This window comes from Chlorocebus sabaeus, chromosome 9 (genome assembly GCF_047675955.1).
Source record: "Chlorocebus sabaeus isolate Y175 chromosome 9, mChlSab1.0.hap1, whole genome shotgun sequence".
In the NCBI taxonomy this organism is placed as follows: Eukaryota; Metazoa; Chordata; class Mammalia; order Primates; family Cercopithecidae; genus Chlorocebus; species Chlorocebus sabaeus.
Genome location: NC_132912.1, coordinates 19,496,922 through 19,515,588, shown reverse-complemented (window position 1 = coordinate 19,515,588; position 18,667 = coordinate 19,496,922). Strand labels below are relative to the sequence as shown.

At 36.1% G+C, this 18,667-nt stretch overlaps 1 protein-coding gene across 1 annotated transcript in view; it reads right to left on the bottom strand.

The window, feature by feature from the left end:
* The window catches only part of MALRD1 (MAM and LDL receptor class A domain containing 1), a 687,535-nt gene that overhangs the window by 326,838 nt on the left and 342,030 nt on the right, over positions 1–18,667 (bottom strand). Inside the window, exons 27-28 of the mRNA XM_008002435.3 lie at positions 13,734–13,979; positions 11,967–12,124 (exon numbers count right to left, since the gene is read on the bottom strand). Coding sequence (XP_008000626.3) covers positions 11,967–12,124; positions 13,734–13,979 — 404 coding nt within the window. The remainder of the gene's footprint in view (positions 1–11,966; positions 12,125–13,733; positions 13,980–18,667) is intronic.

Sequence of the window (18,667 nt, the reverse complement as noted above, 5' to 3'; positions counted from 1 at the left end):
AATACAGGCAACAGATCACAGGTACTAGTAGTACCTGTGACTTTCTCACCAATAGTAATAGTAGATATTTTAATATCCCATTATAATACTTTGGCTATCTCAAAAGTATCATTTATGTTTATCACTCCTTTAAAATAATGGTAGTTACTTCTTCCTCCATAAATCTTGTTTAACATATATTCACAAAGTCACTATTACAGATTTTTAAAAATATTTTAATGATTGGTATTACTTTGTTTCTAATTCATTCTTTCCTAACCAACATTAAAATGCAGCTATTCCTACAAAACTACTAAAAGAAAATATTGAAGAAATGCTTCATGACATCAGAATGGACAAGGATTTTTTTGGATAAGACCTCAAATTCACAGCAACAAAAGAAAAAATAGACAAATGAGATTGCATCAAACTACAAAGCTTCTGCACAGCAAATGAAACAATCAACAGAATGAAGAGACAATCTACAGAATGGTATAAAATACTGCAAACTATTCATCTGACAAAGGGATAATATCCAGAATAAATAAGGAGCTCAAAAAATTAAATAATCAAAAAAGCAAATAATCTGATTAAACAATGGGTAAAAGACCTTAATATACATGTCTTAAACGAGGACACATACATGGCCAAGAGATATATGAGAAAAAAATGCTCAGCATCACTAATCTTCAGGGAAATACAAATCAAAACCATGATGGATATCACCTCATGCCTGTTAGAATGGCTATTATCAAAAAGACGAAAGATAAAGAAGTGTTAGCAAGGTTGTGAAGTGTTAGCAAGGTTGTGGACCCAGAATGGCCACAGTATTTTACTTAAGAAAAGCTAGCTTCTCTTTATCTAATACTTTCCACAGCCTCTTGAACAAAATATTTATTTCCCTATTACATATCAAAATCGTTAGATAAAATTTCTAGAAAGACAAGTAGAAGAGCTTTAAGTTAGAATTCAGAAAAACTGAATTCACATCTTGACTTTTTTCTTAAAATACCATGTGAGCTGAGGCAAGAAATATAACCTCTTACTCTTGCTTCCTTCATCTGTAAAATGAATAGCTGAGAGTAAGACCCCACCAACTCTAAAATTATCTGAACCACTAAGCAAGATAAAGCAATGAGCTAATTTAATTATGGTCTTTCAGCTTAACTAGGTTGCTCTATCAGGAGGGCTCTCCTGAAACACATTATTTTTCTCCACTTCTGGCTTGAATATATTATGTTTTCTATCACGACTGCATAATGGACAGTCCCGAATGCCTTCAATTAAATATATTCAAATTCCCTAAAGCATGCAGTAATCTTGATTAAAATATCAACAGTTTATTACAGATGGAATAGTTCCAAAGGAAGATAATGCTCTTCAGGTAGCAGGTGTTCCTGCATTTTATTCAAAAGGCTGATTGAAAAGACGAAAGGTCTTTTGTTTCTTGTAGAGGCTAGACAGATTTTACCCAATAAAAACAATTGTCAAAAACAAAGTCCATTTCAAAATTTCCCTCAAATTACTTTTAGTGTATTCATGTATACATATTACTCATCATTAATTAACCCTATCAGGGCCGGGTGCGGTGGCTCATGCCTGTAATCCCAGCACTTTGGGAGGCTGAGGCAGGTGAATCACGAGGTCAGGAGACTGAGACCATCCTAGCTTACACGGTGAAATTCCATCTCTACTAAAAATACAAAAAAAAAAAAAAAAAAAAATTATCCAGGAGTGGTCGTGGGCGCCTGTAGTCCCAGCTACTCGGAAGGCTGAGGCAGGAGAATGGCACGAACCCGGGAGGCAGAGCTTGCAGTGAGCCGAGATCGCGCCACCACTGCACTCCAGCCTGGGTGACAGAGCGAGACTCTGTCTCAAAAACAAAAAACAAAAAAAAAAAAAAACAAAAAAAAAAAACTTTAACCCCATCAGGAAACGAGTGACAACAGGTAAAACAGTGGGAGTAAAATTAAATATATTTGCAAAATGAGTTAACTTTCATCTTGTAAAACCCCTTTTCTACTCTTGAGTACTTCTTTTATTTTTTGTTTTAAATCTTACGTGGTCTGGAAGGTAATGCATTTAAATTTAATAAGAAATTTAATACTGAATATAAATGAGTTAAAAAGGAAAAATGAGAAATGTTAGCAATAATAAGGATGGAATTTTAAAAATGAACTATTACAAAATTCAGAATAAGATAGGGCCCAGTTATTTTTACTTAGATTAACATCCAAATCTCTTCCTTAGAAACAGATAAACCAAACCAATTATGCAGACTTTCTAAACTTAATTTCAGAATACCTGAGTTCAAGTCATAGTCGATCCACTTACTAGTGACCTTGAGTTTATAACCTAGCCCATCTGAGCCTCTCTTGACTCACCCATAAAATTAAGGAGTGGAGTAACAGAGATTGTCATTGCTTCCCACAGGCTGAATCTCATCACACAGTGTTTGGCTTGGCTCAAGCAGAGAGTGAGAGCCAATCATCCTACCTGGTAAACTCTCTGATCTCATACAAAACAAACTGTATTTAAAAAATTGTTATTCCTGGGGGGCGGAGCAAGATGGCCGAATAGGAACAGCTCCAGTCTCCAACTCCCAGCGCGAGCGACACAGAAGACCGGTGATTTCTGCATTTTCAACTGAGGTACTGGGTCCATCTCACTGGGGAGTGCCGGAGGATTGGTGCTGGTCAGCTGCTGCAGCCCGACCAGCGAGAGCTGAAGCAGGGCGAGGCATTGCCTCCCCTGGGAAGCGCAAGGGGGAAGGGAATCCCTTTTCCTAGCCAGGGGAACTGAGACACACAACACCTGGAAAATCGGGTAACTCCCACCCCAATACTGTGCTTTAAGCAAACAGGCACACCAGGAGATCATATCCCACACCTGGCCGGGAGGGTCCCACACCCAGGGAGCCTCCCTCATTGCTAGCACAGCAGTCTGTGAGCAGTCTGTGATCTACCGGCAAGGCAGCAGCGAGGCTGGGGGAGGGGCGCCCGCCATTGCTGAGGCTTAAGTAGGTAAACAAAGCCGCTGGGAAGCTCGAACTGGGTGGAGCTCACAGCAGCTCAAGGAAACCTGCCTGTCTCTTTGTAGACTCCACCTCTGGGGACAGGGCACAGTAAACAATAACAACAGAAAGCTCTGCAGACGCAAACGACTCTGTCTGACAGCTTTGAAGAGAGCAGTGGATCTCCCAACACGGAGGTTGAGATCTGAGAAGGGACAGACTCCCTGCTCAAGTGGGTCCCTGACCCCGGAGTAGCCTAACTGGGAGACATCCCCCACTAGGGGCAGTCTGACACCCCACACCCACAGGGTGGAGTACACCCCTGACAGGAAGCTTCCAAAGCAAGAATCAGACAGGTACACTCGCTCTTCAGAAATATTCTATTTTCTGCAGCCTCTGCTGCTGATACCTAGGCAGACAGGGTCTGGAGTGGACCTCAAGCAATCTCCAACAGACCTACAGCTGAAGGTCCTGACTGTTAGAAGGAAAACTATCAAACAGGAAGGACACCTACACCAAAACCCCATCAGTACATCACCATCATCAAAGATCAAAGACCAGAGGCAGATAAAACCACAAAGATGGGGAAAAAGCAGGGCAGAAAAGCTGGAAATTCAAAAAATAAGAGCGCATCTCCCCCGGCAAAGGAGCGCAGCTCATCGCCAGCAACGGATCAAAGCTGGACGGAGAATGACTTCAACGAGATGAGAGAAGGCGGCTTCAGTCCATCAAATTTCTCAGAGCTAAAGGAGGAATTACATACCCAGCTCAAAGAAACTAAAAATCTTGAAAAAAAAGTGGAAGAATTGATGGCTAGAGTAATTAATGCAGAGAAGGTCATAAACGAAATGAAAGAGACGAAAACCATGACACGAGAAATACGTGACAAATGCACAAGCTTCAGTAACCGACTCGATCAACTGGAAGAAAGAATGTCAGCGATTGAGGATCAAATGAATGAAATGAAGCGAGAAGAGAAACCAAAAGAAAAAAGAAGAAAAAGGAATGAACAAAGCCTGCAAGAAGTATGGGATTATGTAAAAAGACCAAATCTACGTCTGATTGGGGTGCCTGAAAGTGAGGGGGAAAATGGAACCAAGTTGGAAAACACTCTTCAGGATATCATCCAGGAGAACTTCCCCAACCTAGTAGGGCAGGCCAACATTCAAATCCAGGAAATACAGAGAACGCCACAAAGATACTCCTCGAGAAGAGCAACTCCAAGACACATAATTGCCAGATTCACCAAAGTTGAAATGAAGGAAAAAATCTTAAGGGCAGCCAGAGAGAAAGGTCGGGTTACCCACAAAGGGAAGCCCATCAGACTAACAGCAGATCTCTCGGCAGAAACTCTTCAAGCCAGAAGAGAGTGGGGGCCAATATTCAACATTCTTAAAGAAAAGAATTTTAAACCCAGAATTTTATATCCAGCCAAACTAAGTTTCATAAGTGAAGGAGAAATAAAATCCTTTACAGATAAGCAAATGCTTAGAGATTTTGTCACCACTAGGCCTGCCTTACAAGAGACCCTGAAGGAAGCACTAAACATGGAAAGGAACAACCGGTACCAGCCATTGCAAAAACATGCCAAAATGTAAAGACTATCAAGGCTAGGAAGAAACTGCATCAACTAACGAGCAAAATAACCAGTTAATATCATCATGGCAGGATCAAGTTCACACATAACAATCTTAACCTTAAATGTAAATGGACTAAATGCCCCAATTAAAAGACACAGACTGGCAAGCTGGATAAACAGTCAAGACCCATCAGTCTGCTGTATTCAGGAGACCCATCTCACACGCAGAGACATACATAGGCTCAAAATAAAGGGATGGAGGAAGATTTACCAAGCAAATGGAGAACAAAAAAAAGCGGGGGTTGCAATACTAGTCTCTGATAAAACAGACTTTAAACCATCAAAGATCAAAAGAGACAAAGAAGGCCATTACATAATGGTAAAGGGATCAATTCAACAGGAAGAGCTAATTATCCTAAATATATATGCACCCAATACAGGAGCACCCAGATTCATAAAGCAAGTCCTTAGAGACTTACAAAGAGACTTAGACTCCCATACAATAATAATGGGAGACTTCAACACTCCACTGTCAACATTAGACAGATCAACGAGACAGAAAGTTAACAAGGATATCCAGGAATTGAACTCATCTCTGCAGCAAGCAGACCTAATAGACATCTATAGAACTCTCCACCCCAAATCAACAGAATATACATTCTTCTCAGCACCACATCGTACTTACTCCAAAATTGACCACGTAATTGGAAGTAAAGCACTCCTCAGCAAATGTACAAGAATAGAAATTATAACAAACTGTCTCTCAGACCACAGTGCAATCAAACTAGAACTCAGGACTAAGAAACTCAATCAAAACCGCTCAACTACATGGAAACTGAACAACCTGCTCCTGAATGACTACTGGGTACATAACGAAATGAAGGCAGAAATAAAGATGTTCTTTGAAACCAATGAGAACAAAGATACAACATACCAGAATCTCTGGGACACATTTAAAGCAGTGTGTAGAGGGAAATTTATAGCACTAAATGCCCACAAGAGAAAGCAGGAAAGATCTAAAATTGACACTCTACCATTGCAATTAAAAGAACTAGAGAAGCAAGAGCAAACACATTCGAAAGCTAGCAGAAGGCAAGAAATAACTAAGATCAGAGCAGAACTGAAGGAGATAGAGACACAAAAAACCCTCCAAAAAATCAATGAATCCAGGAGTTGGTTTTCTGAAAAGATCAACAAAATTGACAGACCACTAGCAAGACTAATAAAGAAGAAAAGAGAGAAGAATCAAATCGATGCAATTAAAAATGATAAAGGGGATATCACCACCGACCCCACAGAAATACAAACTATCATCAGAGAATACTATAAACACCTCTAAACAAATAAACTGGAAAATTTAGAAGAAATGGATAATTTCCTGGACACTTATACTCTTCCAAGACTAAACCAGGAAGAAGTTGAATCCCTGAGTAGACCAATAGCAGGCTCTGAAATTGAGGCAATAATTAATAGCCTACCAACGAAAAAAAGTCCAGGACCAGATGGATTCACAGCTGAATTCTACCAGAGGTACAAGGAGGAGCTGGTACCATTCCTTCTGAAACTATTCCAATCAATAGAAAAAGAGGGAATCCTCCCTAACTCATTTTATGAGGCCAACATCATCCTGATACCAAAGCATGGCAGAGACACAACAAAAAAAGAGAATTTTAGACCAATATCCCTGATGAACATCGATGCAAAAATCCTCAATAAAATACTGGCAAACCGGATCCAGCAACACATCAAAAAGCTTATCCACCATGATCAAGTGGGCTTCATCCCTGGGATGCAAGGCTGGTTCAACATTCGCAAATCAATAAACATAATCCAGCATATAAACAGAACCAAAGACAAGAACCACATCATTATCTCAATAGATGCAGAAAAGGCTTTTGACAAAATTCAACAGCCCTTCATGCTAAAAACGCTCAATAAGTTCGCTATTGATGGAACGTACCTCAAAATAATAAGAGCTATTTATGACAAACCCACAGCCAATATCATACTGAATGGGCAAAAACTGGAAAAATTCCCTTTGAAAACTGGCACAAGACAGGGATGCCCTCTCTCACCACTCCTATTCAACATAGTGTTGGAAGTTCTGGCTAGGGCAATCAGGCAAGAGAAAGAAATCAAGGGGATTCAGTTAGGAAAAGAAGAAGTCAAATTGTCCCTGTTTGCAGATGACATGATTGTATATTTAGAAAACCCCATTGTCTCAGCCCAAAATCTCCTTAAGCTGATCAGCAACTTCAGCAAAGTCTCAGGATACAAAATTAATGTGCAAAAATCACAAGCATTCTTATACACCAGTAACAGACAAACAGAGAGCCAAATCAGGAATGAACTTCCATTCACAATTGCTTCAAAGAGAATAAAATACCTAGGAATCCAACTTACAAGGGATGTAAAGGACCTCTTCAAGGAGAACTACAAACCACTGCTCAGTGAAATAAAAGAGGACACAAACAAATGGAAGAACATACCATGCTCATGGATAGGAAGAATCAATATCGTGAAAATGGCCATACTGCCCAAGGTAATTTATAGATTCAATGCCATTCCCATCAAGCTACCAATGAGCTTCTTCACAGAATTGGAAAAAAATGCTTTAAAGTTCATATGGAACCAAAAAAGAGCCCGCATCTCCAAGACAATCCTAAGTCAAAAGAACAAAGCTGGAGGCATCACGCTACCTGACTTCAAACTATACTACAAGGCTACAGTAACCAAAACAGCATGGTACTGGTACCAAAACAGAGATATAGACCAAAGGAACAGAACAGAGTCCTCAGAAATAATACCACACATCTACAGCCATCTGATCTTTGACAAACCTGAGAGAAACAAGAAATGGGGAAAGGATTCCCTATTTAATAAATGGTGCTGGGAAAATTGGCTAGCCATAAGTAGAAAGCTGAAACTGGATCCTTTCCTTACTCCTTATACGAAAATTAAGTCAAGATGGATTAGAGACTTAAATGTTAGACCTAATACCATAAAAATCCTAGAGGAAAACCTAGGTAGTACCATTCAGGACATAGGCATGGGCAAAGACTTCATGTCTAAAACACCAAAAGCAACAGCAGCAAAAGCCAAAATTGACAAACGGGATCTCATTAAACTAAAGAGCTTCTGCACAGCAAAAGAAACTACCATCAGAGTGAACAGGCAACCTACAGAATGGGAGAAAATTTTTGCAATCTACTCATCTGACAAAGGGCTAATATCCAGAACCTACAAAGAACTCAAACAAATTTACAAGAAAAAAACAAACAACCCCATCAAAAAGTGGGCAAAGGATATGAACAGATATTTCTCAAAAGAAGACATTCATACAGCCAACAGACACATGAAAAAATGCTCATCATCACTGGCCATCAGAGAAATGCAAATCAAAACCACAATGAGATACCATCTCACACCAGTTAGAATGGCAATCATTAAAAAGTCAGGAAACAACAGGTGCTGGAGAGGATGTGGAGAAATAGGAACACTTTTACACTGCTGGTGGGATTGTAAACTAGTTCAACCATTATGGAAAACAGTATGGCGATTCCTCAAGGACCTAGAACTAGATGTACCATATGACCCAGCCATCCCATTACTGGGTATATACCCAAAGGATTATAAATTATGCTGCTATAAAGACACATGCACACGTATGTTTATCGCAGCACTATTCACAATAGCAAAGACTTGGAATCAACCCAAATGTCCATCAGTGACAGATTGGATTAAGAAAATGTGGCACATATACACCATGGAATACTATGCAGCCATAAAAAAGGATGAGTTTGTGTCCTTTGTAGGGACATGGATGCAGCTAGACACCATCATTCTTAGCAAACTATCACAAGAACAGAAAACCAAACACTGCATGTTCTCACTCGTAGGTGGGAACTGAACAATGAGATCACTTGGACTCGGGAAGGGGAACATCACACACCGGGGCCTATCATGGGGAGGGGGGAGGGGGGAGGGATTGCACTGGGAGTTATACCTGATGTAAATGACGAGTTGATGGGTGCAGCACAGCAACATGGCACAAGTATACATATGTAACAAACCTGCACGTTATGCACATGTACCCTACAACTTAAAGTATAATAATAATAAATAAATTTAAAAAAAAATTGTTATTCCTTCCAAAAAGTTAACTACATCCTTTTAAGGGTAATTTTTTTTTTCTCATTCATAACTAAAGCAAACTTCAAGAAGAAGAGAAAATTAACATCAATTTCTCAATTTTTTTGATCCTCTTATTATTCACCCATTGCTTGATTAAAGACAAAAAAAATTACATTTGTTTCAGTTGCATCTCTCTAATGAAAAGTAACTCTCATGTAACCAGAGGCAAAAAACGCAGAAATAGGTAATAGGTAATATGGTACTGCTTTTTACCAAATGTTCTCAAAAGCAATAGCTTTGCTTTATTGAAGTTTCTCTGAATTTACTTTTTCATTACAGGAGTCATTTAAGAATCATATATGGCCATTCTAAGAACCATGATTCATTCTGTTTTTTTTTTTTCCTAAAAAATTATTCTATGCAATGTGTATAGATCTAGGTAAAAGGGGATCTTCGTTTCAATATTAAAGTCAGTGTGGAACACTTGGGGCTCAAGGTTGGGAGTAAACAAATGAGTTCTGGACATAGACATACTTGGATTCACGTTCCCACTCTGTCCCTGACTGGGTATTTAGCTATAGGGTGGTAAAGTTATTTCTGTGACCCCCCTACCCCTTTAGTAAAATAAGGCTCCCATTATTTAACTCAGAGGGGTGTGCTAAGAATTCCATGAAATAACATAAGTAATGGTGTTCTATAAATGACATATTTATGAATGCATTGTTGTAGTTATCTATAACCAGTATTACCCCATATAAATGATGCTACCAGTAAATTATTGTTCAATGGCACATGCTTTTATGTCTGATTCCATGTATGTTTCTGATTTAGATGGCAGACTCTTCTTCAGGCTAGACTTGAATGTCACGCATGTAAGGCACAATGGCCATCCCTTCACAAGGGTTGTCCTAAATAAGGGTTGGCTCCAGCTCAGCCACAACCTCTGGGAGGCCACCACTTTTTTGCTTCAACCAGCAGACCCTTTTCTGAAGATCTGAGAGGGACACTTGGCGCCTACAACTTCAGTGCCTTGCTCTCAAGACTTTACAATCAGTTTGTTGAACTAGAATAATTTCCAATGAACAGCCAGTTAGCAGGAATCTTTCTGGAGCTGCAAGACACTCAGAAAAGGAACCACTGTGGGAGGCTAGGCAAATATGGTCAAGGAAAGTTCTGCAAAAGGCCGAGTTTTCCTGATTGGGTGTGACTCCGTGTGGAGGGAAAAGATAGAAAACACAGAAGTGGGCCTACCTAAGAAAAGAGGGAGGGCCAAGCCAGAGGGAGCGCATGTGTATACTAGAACATTTTAAAAGATGAAGAGTAAAGAAAGAAATAATTCGGAGGCAGAATCCTTGCCTTTATTGGGTTTACCATCTAGCTAGGATGCTTTCAAAAGAATGAGCAAGGTAAAATCCAGCGTGATTCCACACAGACAGCCAAATAACTACTTTGTAATGCTGGTTGGAAACACATATCTTACTAATCACCAAGATGAAATGATTGCCCTAATATTCATAAATATAAAATCCAACTATATTATGAGAAATTTCTTCACAATCAACATGACTAATTAAATATAGGCATATACTTTTTAAGTGTGTGTGTGTGTGTGTGTGTGTGTGTGTGTGTGTAGTAAGAAGATAGGCTTTTTAAAATGCTGTGAAATTTCCCTAAGAATCAATTAGAGGAACCACAGGAATTCTATTCCTTGGAAGGAAGACTAATATCACAAAATGGTTTAATATTATACTTTCTAGAAATATAAAGCTTGTCAGTATAACATAATTGAAATGTAAATACAACTAAGGCAAATAATAAAAGCAAAGCCCACAGAGCAGTACCAAATCTCTTACATGGTGCACACCATAGAATCAAGTATCACATTCCAAGAGTGCCAGTGAAGTCCTCTTACGAGAACTTTATAAGTGCTATATTTTTGTAAATTTCCATCTTTAAATGTAAGAATGATTTGTTGTGGTTCTTGCAACATGTATTTTATTAGGCAGACTTTTCTGCATCATTATCGAAGAGTCCTAAGTTATAAAGTCGATTCTGGTTTCCGATGAAACATAAGACTCTGCAGACATAAACTGTTCAAAGGTAAAAGTTCTTTGGTATTCAGCTCAGGCATTTTCTATCAGTGCCAGGGCATTTAACCAAAGCTCATGTGTGAGGAGGGAAAAAAAAAAAAACAGCAATGGTCTTCACGGCATGCTTTAAAGTAAGCTTTCTAGGAATTCCACCTAGATTCTTCAAATAAATACACACATACCTGCGCACGCACACATATATCTCCTTTCAGCTGCTGTTTTAACTCAGTAAAGAGAAAAGGTGTTTGACCAAGTCTCATTAATATTAATATTTACTATGTTATTTTGTTCCCTGAACACTGTCACTTTATTATACTAAATTAAAGCTCTGGCAGAAACATCCAATTAATACTCAGGAAGAAAATGCATTACCGTGTCACAGTTAATAAGCAGTTCCGTGTAATCATACCTTGATCATTCTCCTGAGTAGTTCAGCCCTTTGCACAGTGTGCTTCGAACCAGAATGTCTATTATTAGTTCCCTTAATGATTGCTCATATGTGAGGAAAAATGGATAGTCGCTCTTCTTTCAGATATACAAATAATCTATTTTCTTTTATTGGAAAGGATAGGGAAGGAAACAACAAAATAGGAAGAAGAAATGTACGTGTCTTAATTATTATTATATAAGGAGTCTCTAGGATTCAGTCATCATCACAGGATATGATGTCGAACTCAAAGCTGGTTCTCATGCACCAGCTTACCAAACCCCATAGATCATCTCAGCCACAAGAAATGGCACCTTTGAAAAACAGGGGGCCTTCTCTAGCCAAGTCAACTCCCTCAGGCCACATGATACCTAGAGAGAGGGGGCCAGGTGTGGTGGCTCATGCATGTAGTCCCAGAACTTCAAGAGGTTGAAGTGGCAGGATTGCTTGAGCCCAGGAATTGAGACAAGCCTGGACAACATAGTGAGACCTGATCTCTACAAAGAATATAAAATTAGCCAGGCATGGTGGTGCGTGCCTGTAGTCCCTAGCCAGGCATGGTGGTGTGTGCCTGTAGTCCCAGCTATTAGGGAGTCGGAGGCAGGAGGATCGCTTGAATCCAGGAGTTGGAGGCTGCAGTGAGCCATGACTGCACCACTGCACTGCAGCCTGGGTGACAGAGCAAGACCCTGTCTCTAAAACAGAACACAATAAGCTCAGAGGCATCACAGGCCATGTTCCTACCTTGACGAGAATCTCAATGGATCCTGTGGCCTTTGCAGATATGAAATACCAGAAGCTCATGGTGCAGGCTGCACTGGATTCCCGCCACATGGTACTCCTGATGTGTGCTTTGTCACCCCGAAGGCCCACTGCAGTGGTCTCCAGATACATGAAGTGCCCTAGGAAGAAGGACAGAATTCAGAAAAGACCAAAATAACAATGATGGGATTATTTTTACATTTTCATCATAGTTACGGTCTTTAATTACAATTCATATGATCTGAGCTGTCAAAAGTATTTTCATCTGGAACAGAAAGAAAATCGAATAGCCTTGCCTCTAGCTTGCTGACAGAACAATTTCCAACTGTCTGTGCTTTTAGCACATGCTTCACAGTATGCAGACCAACTGATCTGATGGGATATTTACGCCATTGAATCAACAAGATAGTTACAAAAATTATTTTATTGATTTCCCAACTATCAAGTGATTGTAAAATAATGTAAAGACTACCTATGAAATCTAAAAGAAAAGAGTGATAAAATGTGCTTTTAAAAATTCAGTCATCTGTTGAGTGTGTAAATACTGAGAATTTTAGTAAGTAACATGGGAAGAAAGGTATTGAGTTTTGTTCTTGCGCATTGACATATCCAAAACATTTCATGTATGGAGAGCTGAGTGTTTGAATGAGACTTTGGTCTTGCTCTCTGTGGCTTGGTCAGTTTTTTTTTTTCCAATAGGCCTATGGAATTTCAATATTTAGACTTCTTTGCATATTACATAGCATCCAGGGATTCAGGGTCCCTTCTTCATTCTGCTACTGTCCTTTATTCCTTCACCAAGGAGGCTGAGACTTGATCTCAGCTACTCACTACAAAAATGAGCCATGCCCAATACCCTTAACATATGTGGTTTTACAGTTAAATTTTCATGCCATCTCTATAGGTTTCAAACTCTTATCCCTTCCTATACATCATCTCCACCATCTCTGTGAGGCACACAGGTCGAATTTTACTATCTCAAAATGACAGATGAGGAATCTGAGAATCTGAAAAGTTACATGACTTGCTGATGATCATATGAGTGGCAGAATTCAGGGTTATTGATTACAAGTGTATGCCATTTAGGAAAGATGTTTGATGGCAGCATACATTCTCATCTAACTTCAATGACTGAATTAATGATTAATACTGGATTCTGGCTAAAAACCATTATGGTTTGAATTGTGTTCCCCCCTTCCCAAAAATATGTCAACGTTCTAACCCCCAGTTCTTACGAATGTGACCTTATTTGGAAATAGGGTTTCTGCTGATGATTAGGTTACAATGAGGCTATTAGGATGGAAACTTATCCAATATGACTGGGTCCTAATAAAACAGGGAATTTGGAGTAAGAATCAGACATGCTCACAGAGAAGATGATGTGAAGACTTAGGGAAAACCACCATTCACAAGCCAAGGAACTAATGAAACTACCAGAATCTAGGAGTGTACATGGAAGAGATAATTCTCCCTCACAACCCTCACAAGGAACCACCATTCCCAATATCTTGATCTTGGACTTCCAGCCTGCAGAATTTGAGACAATAAATGTCCGTTGTCTAAGCCATCCACTCTGTGGCCCTTTCTTACTGCAGTCCTAAGAAAAAACATACACTCACTACACGCTTGATCGCCTTGCAATATCATCGTGGTGGACTCTCCAGAGCTCCCCAGGTGCTGTTGGAAAAGACATTTTAATGTACGTTGCGAATATCATGTGAAAGCAATTACGACAATCTAATAACCTACCATTTTCATTTCCAAGTGTGTGGTCTTTGGGAGGTCTTAAGCTTTGATGAGAACCAACCCCTAAAACCCAATCAAAGTTGTCAGCCAGGGAGTTGTGCCAGCCACACCAGCCTTTTTCAAAAGTGCAGGAGCTACCACACTCATTTTCATCAGTATTATCTCCACAGTCATCTACGAAGTTACAGCTTTGTTCCAGCCTATAGCATTTTCCATTCTGACATTCCCAATAGCCAAGTGGGCAGAAACCTAAAACAAAAAACAAAACAAAACAAGAATGAGCGAACACTCCTAACACATTCAGTGAGGTCAAAAAGCAGTAAGAGTGGATTCATTTTAATCTATAAAGGAACATACTGTTCTCAGGAATTTGAGGTACCTGAACCCCATCTCTCTCTCTCTCCCACTCTGCTCCAGAGCTCTAACTATAGAAGCTTATTCATGACTATGATTATTTACAAATGCTAAAAAAAAAAAAAGCATCACTTTATTGATCTAGGAAAGTACCCCTCCGTCTCCCCAAATGCAGCATTCCTTGTAAACTGTGTTCAAGGATGTAAATTCTATCTGAGAGCCAATGTGAAGCTTTCTATTTTTTCATCTGGAAATAAAATCTTTAAGGAACTAAGAGGTCACGTATTATGTGGCATTTGGAAATACATTCCATTAGCATCCATTCACTCCAATATTTTTCAGAAGCCACGATATGTAAGACACCTCCTTAGAAGCACGACTGCAAATATATAACTAATAACTGACACAACAACAGATTTTTCTCTAAAATGCATATTTATTTGTCTATAATTTGGAGTTTTAGAAGCAATTTTTCTGCAACGCAATGTCAACCATAGAGATTTGTGCATAAAACATGAGAAAAAGCAATGCCTTTGAAGACCTGAGTTTGACCTCTAGTGCTGATATTTATTAGTAATGTGACTTGGATCATACCAATATTTGATAAACTTTAGTTTCCTTATCTCAAAAGAGATAAAAAGAGCAAAATCCTAGAGAAGTTAAGCTAATTTAAGACAGTATTGTGTGTGTATATGTATATGTGTATATATATATATCACTGTTGCCTAGAACAGTGCATGGCTCTTAGTATGTGATTAGTAAATATTAGTCAAATAAATGAATGAGTGAAATAAAAGTGCTTCGGAATAAGGTTGTTTAGAATGTATACTGAAGGTATTATTATTATACTACTCCAATATTACAATAGAATTTAACTGTCATGGGTAACAATATTTCAATAGAAAAAGTTGTTTAGAAATCCAACTTGGGATATCAGCTTCACATTTTTTTCTCTGACTCTACAGGATCTGACATTTTCTTTCTTCTTGTCTTCCCCTTCTTCCAGGTAGAGGATCTGATAACATCACTCCTTGCTTTACTGTAATGGTGGTAGCCTCCCCGCCTGAACCTCTGGAGGCCAGTTACCTGGTAGATGAGGGTTGATGTGGGTCAGAGGTAGGGAATGAAGTTCAGTATTTATTATAAGGTTTTTCTGGCATCTGGAAATGGCTGGTGATAAAACCTCATATAGAAGCATGTACCTCATGGATAAGGCTCACATTTTAGACAATAGATGGTCAAGAGGGAAGAGAGTAGAAAATGAAGATGAATGGAATGCCACATTGAAGCCACTGGAGAGGAAACTGGTGTTATGAAGGCTTATGGCAATTTTGTATACTACGCTATTCCTGAACTGTTTGAGCTTGCCTAATTAGGTGAACTTTCCATTACAAAGCCAATGAAAATAAGTTTCAACCATGGACTCCATCTCTGACAAAATTTTTTTGGTTAGGTTAATTATGAACATTTTATGAAATGAAAACACAACATAGCAAAACTTGTGAGATGCAGCAAAAGCAGTACTAAGCGGGAAGTATACAGTGATACATACCTACATTAAAAAAGAAATACCTTAAATAAATATCCTAACTATATTTGCCAGAAAACTAGAAGAAAAAGAACTAAGCCCAAAGTTAGCAGAATAAAAATAATTACAAAGATTAGAACATAAATAAATAATATAGAGAATAAACCATAGAAAAGTCAATAAAATACATAGTTCATTTTTTGAAAAGATAAACAAAACTGACAAACACTTAGCTAGACGAACAAAGAAAAAAGGAGAAGCCTCAGATAAATAAACTTAGAAATTAAAGGAGGAGTTATTACAACTGATGTCATATAAACATAAAGGATCACTGAGACTACTATGAACAATTATACACCAAAAATCGAATAACGTGGATAAATGGATACATTCCTAGAGATTCCTACAGCCTACTAAGACTGAATCATAAGAAACAGAAAATCTGAACAGACTAATAATGAGTAATGAGATTGAAATGGTAACAATCCTCCCAATAAAGTCCAGAACCAGATGGTTTCAAGGGTGAATTCTACTAAATATTCAGAGAAGAATTACCATTAATCCTTCTCAAACTCTTCCAAAAAATTGAAGAGAAGTGAACATTTTGTAATTCATTTTATTAATCCAGCATTACCTCAATACCAAAGCCATGCAAAAACACTACAAAAGAAGAAAACTACAGCCAATATCCCTAATAAATATGGATGCAAAAATCCTCAACCAAATATTAGCAAACCAAATTCAACAGCACTTTAAGAGGATCATGCATCATTACCATGTAAGATTACATCTTACATGCAAGAACAGTTTAACATCAGGAAATTAATAATGTGATACTCCACATTAACAGAATGAAGAATAAAAATCTTATGATCATTTAAATAGATGCAGAAAAAGCATTTGACGAAATTCAACACCATTTCATAATAAAATCTCTTAAATTATATATAGAAGGAATTTTCATCAACATAATAAAGGTCATATATAAAAAACTCAAACACAACATTACACTCAACAGCGAAAATTTTTCAGTTCTTTCTCCAGCATAAGGAGTAAAGAATTAATGCCCAGTCTTGGCACTTCTATTCAAAATAGGACCAGTAGTACTAGTCTGAGCAATTAGGCAAGAAAAGAAAAAAGGGAAGCATTAAAATATAAAAAGAATAATATTATATATGCAATATATAATATATACTACATATAATATATAATATACTATATGTACTATATATCATGAAATGACATATAATTATACAATATATAATTAATATATTATATAGAAGTTATAAACAATATTTAAATGTAAAATATATAATATATAATTATATATAATTATTATGATATATATTATATAATACATAATATATAATATATTATATAATATATAATATGATATATTATATCATATAATATAATATATAATATATAATATGTAGCAATATTAATATATAATTATGCATTATTATATAGTATATATACTATATAGGATATGTTATATGTAATTTATATATATATTTAAATGTAAAATATATAATATATAATTATATATGATTATATAATATAATATATAATATGTAACATTAACATATAATTATATATTATATACTATATAGTATATATAATATATTATATATTTATATATTTATAAATATTTTATTTATAGTTTCATTTATAATATATATTTATAAATATAAATATATATAAAATATGATATATTTAAATGTAAAATATAATATATAATTATTATACAATATATAATATACAACATGTAACATTATTAATATATAATTATGTATTATATATTATATACTATATACTATATATATTATACTGAGTTTGTGTATATATGGTATATATAGTATTTTATGTATATACCATATAATATATAAAACAATATATAATATCTAATTAATATTAATGTTACACGTTGTATATTATATATTATATAATTATATTTAAAATATATTTTATATTGAAAATATAAAAATATTTATATATACTATATATAAATATACTACGTAGTATATATACACACTATATAGTATATGTACTATATATAAATATTTATATATAAAATATATATATTTATATATACTATATAGTATATGTACTATATGTAAATATACTATATATTATATATTCTCTTATATATAGCATATAATATATATTATACATATATATTTTATATATAATATATATTATACATATATATTTTATATATAATATATATTATACATATATATTTTATATATAATATATATACCATGTATTAGTATATATAGTATATATATACTTAGCATCTAGTATCTATTTAATCCTAAATAAGAAATAGACTTAAAATAGTCAGCCCATAAAGTTTTTGTTTTTGGAAGAGATATTTTGATCATCACATGTAAATACGATTTATCTAGTATACTACATATACTATATACTATATATACACTATATATTATATATTATATGGTATATATCCTATATAATATTTACATATTATATACTATATATATGAATATTATATATAATACCGAAAAGCTGAGGGAATAATTCATATAAAATATAGTATATACTATTTTATATATGCTATATAGATAATATATAGTAAATATATCTACCATATATAATACATATTATATTACATATTTATATTATATAGTATATATTTATATATAATACATATATATTTTTATATATATATATAAACTCTTACAACTCTATAGTACAAAATCCCAGATAACCTGATTTAAAAATTGGCAAAAGACATTTCTCCAAAGAAGACATACAAGTGGACAATGTATATATGAAAAGATGCTCAACATCACGAATCATCAGGGGAATGCAAATGCAAACCACAATATCATCTCACACCATGCTCTCTCTTACCTGGAATACTTATCTTCCAATACCAGAATTATCATTCAGACTTTAAGTCTTTATTCTTAGGGTTCCCTTTCTTTACCATTCGGTCTAAGTTAGGTTCTATTAACCGAAATGCTACACATTTCCATAACACCTCACACTTCCCATATCACAGCACTTATCATAGTTTAATTCCTTC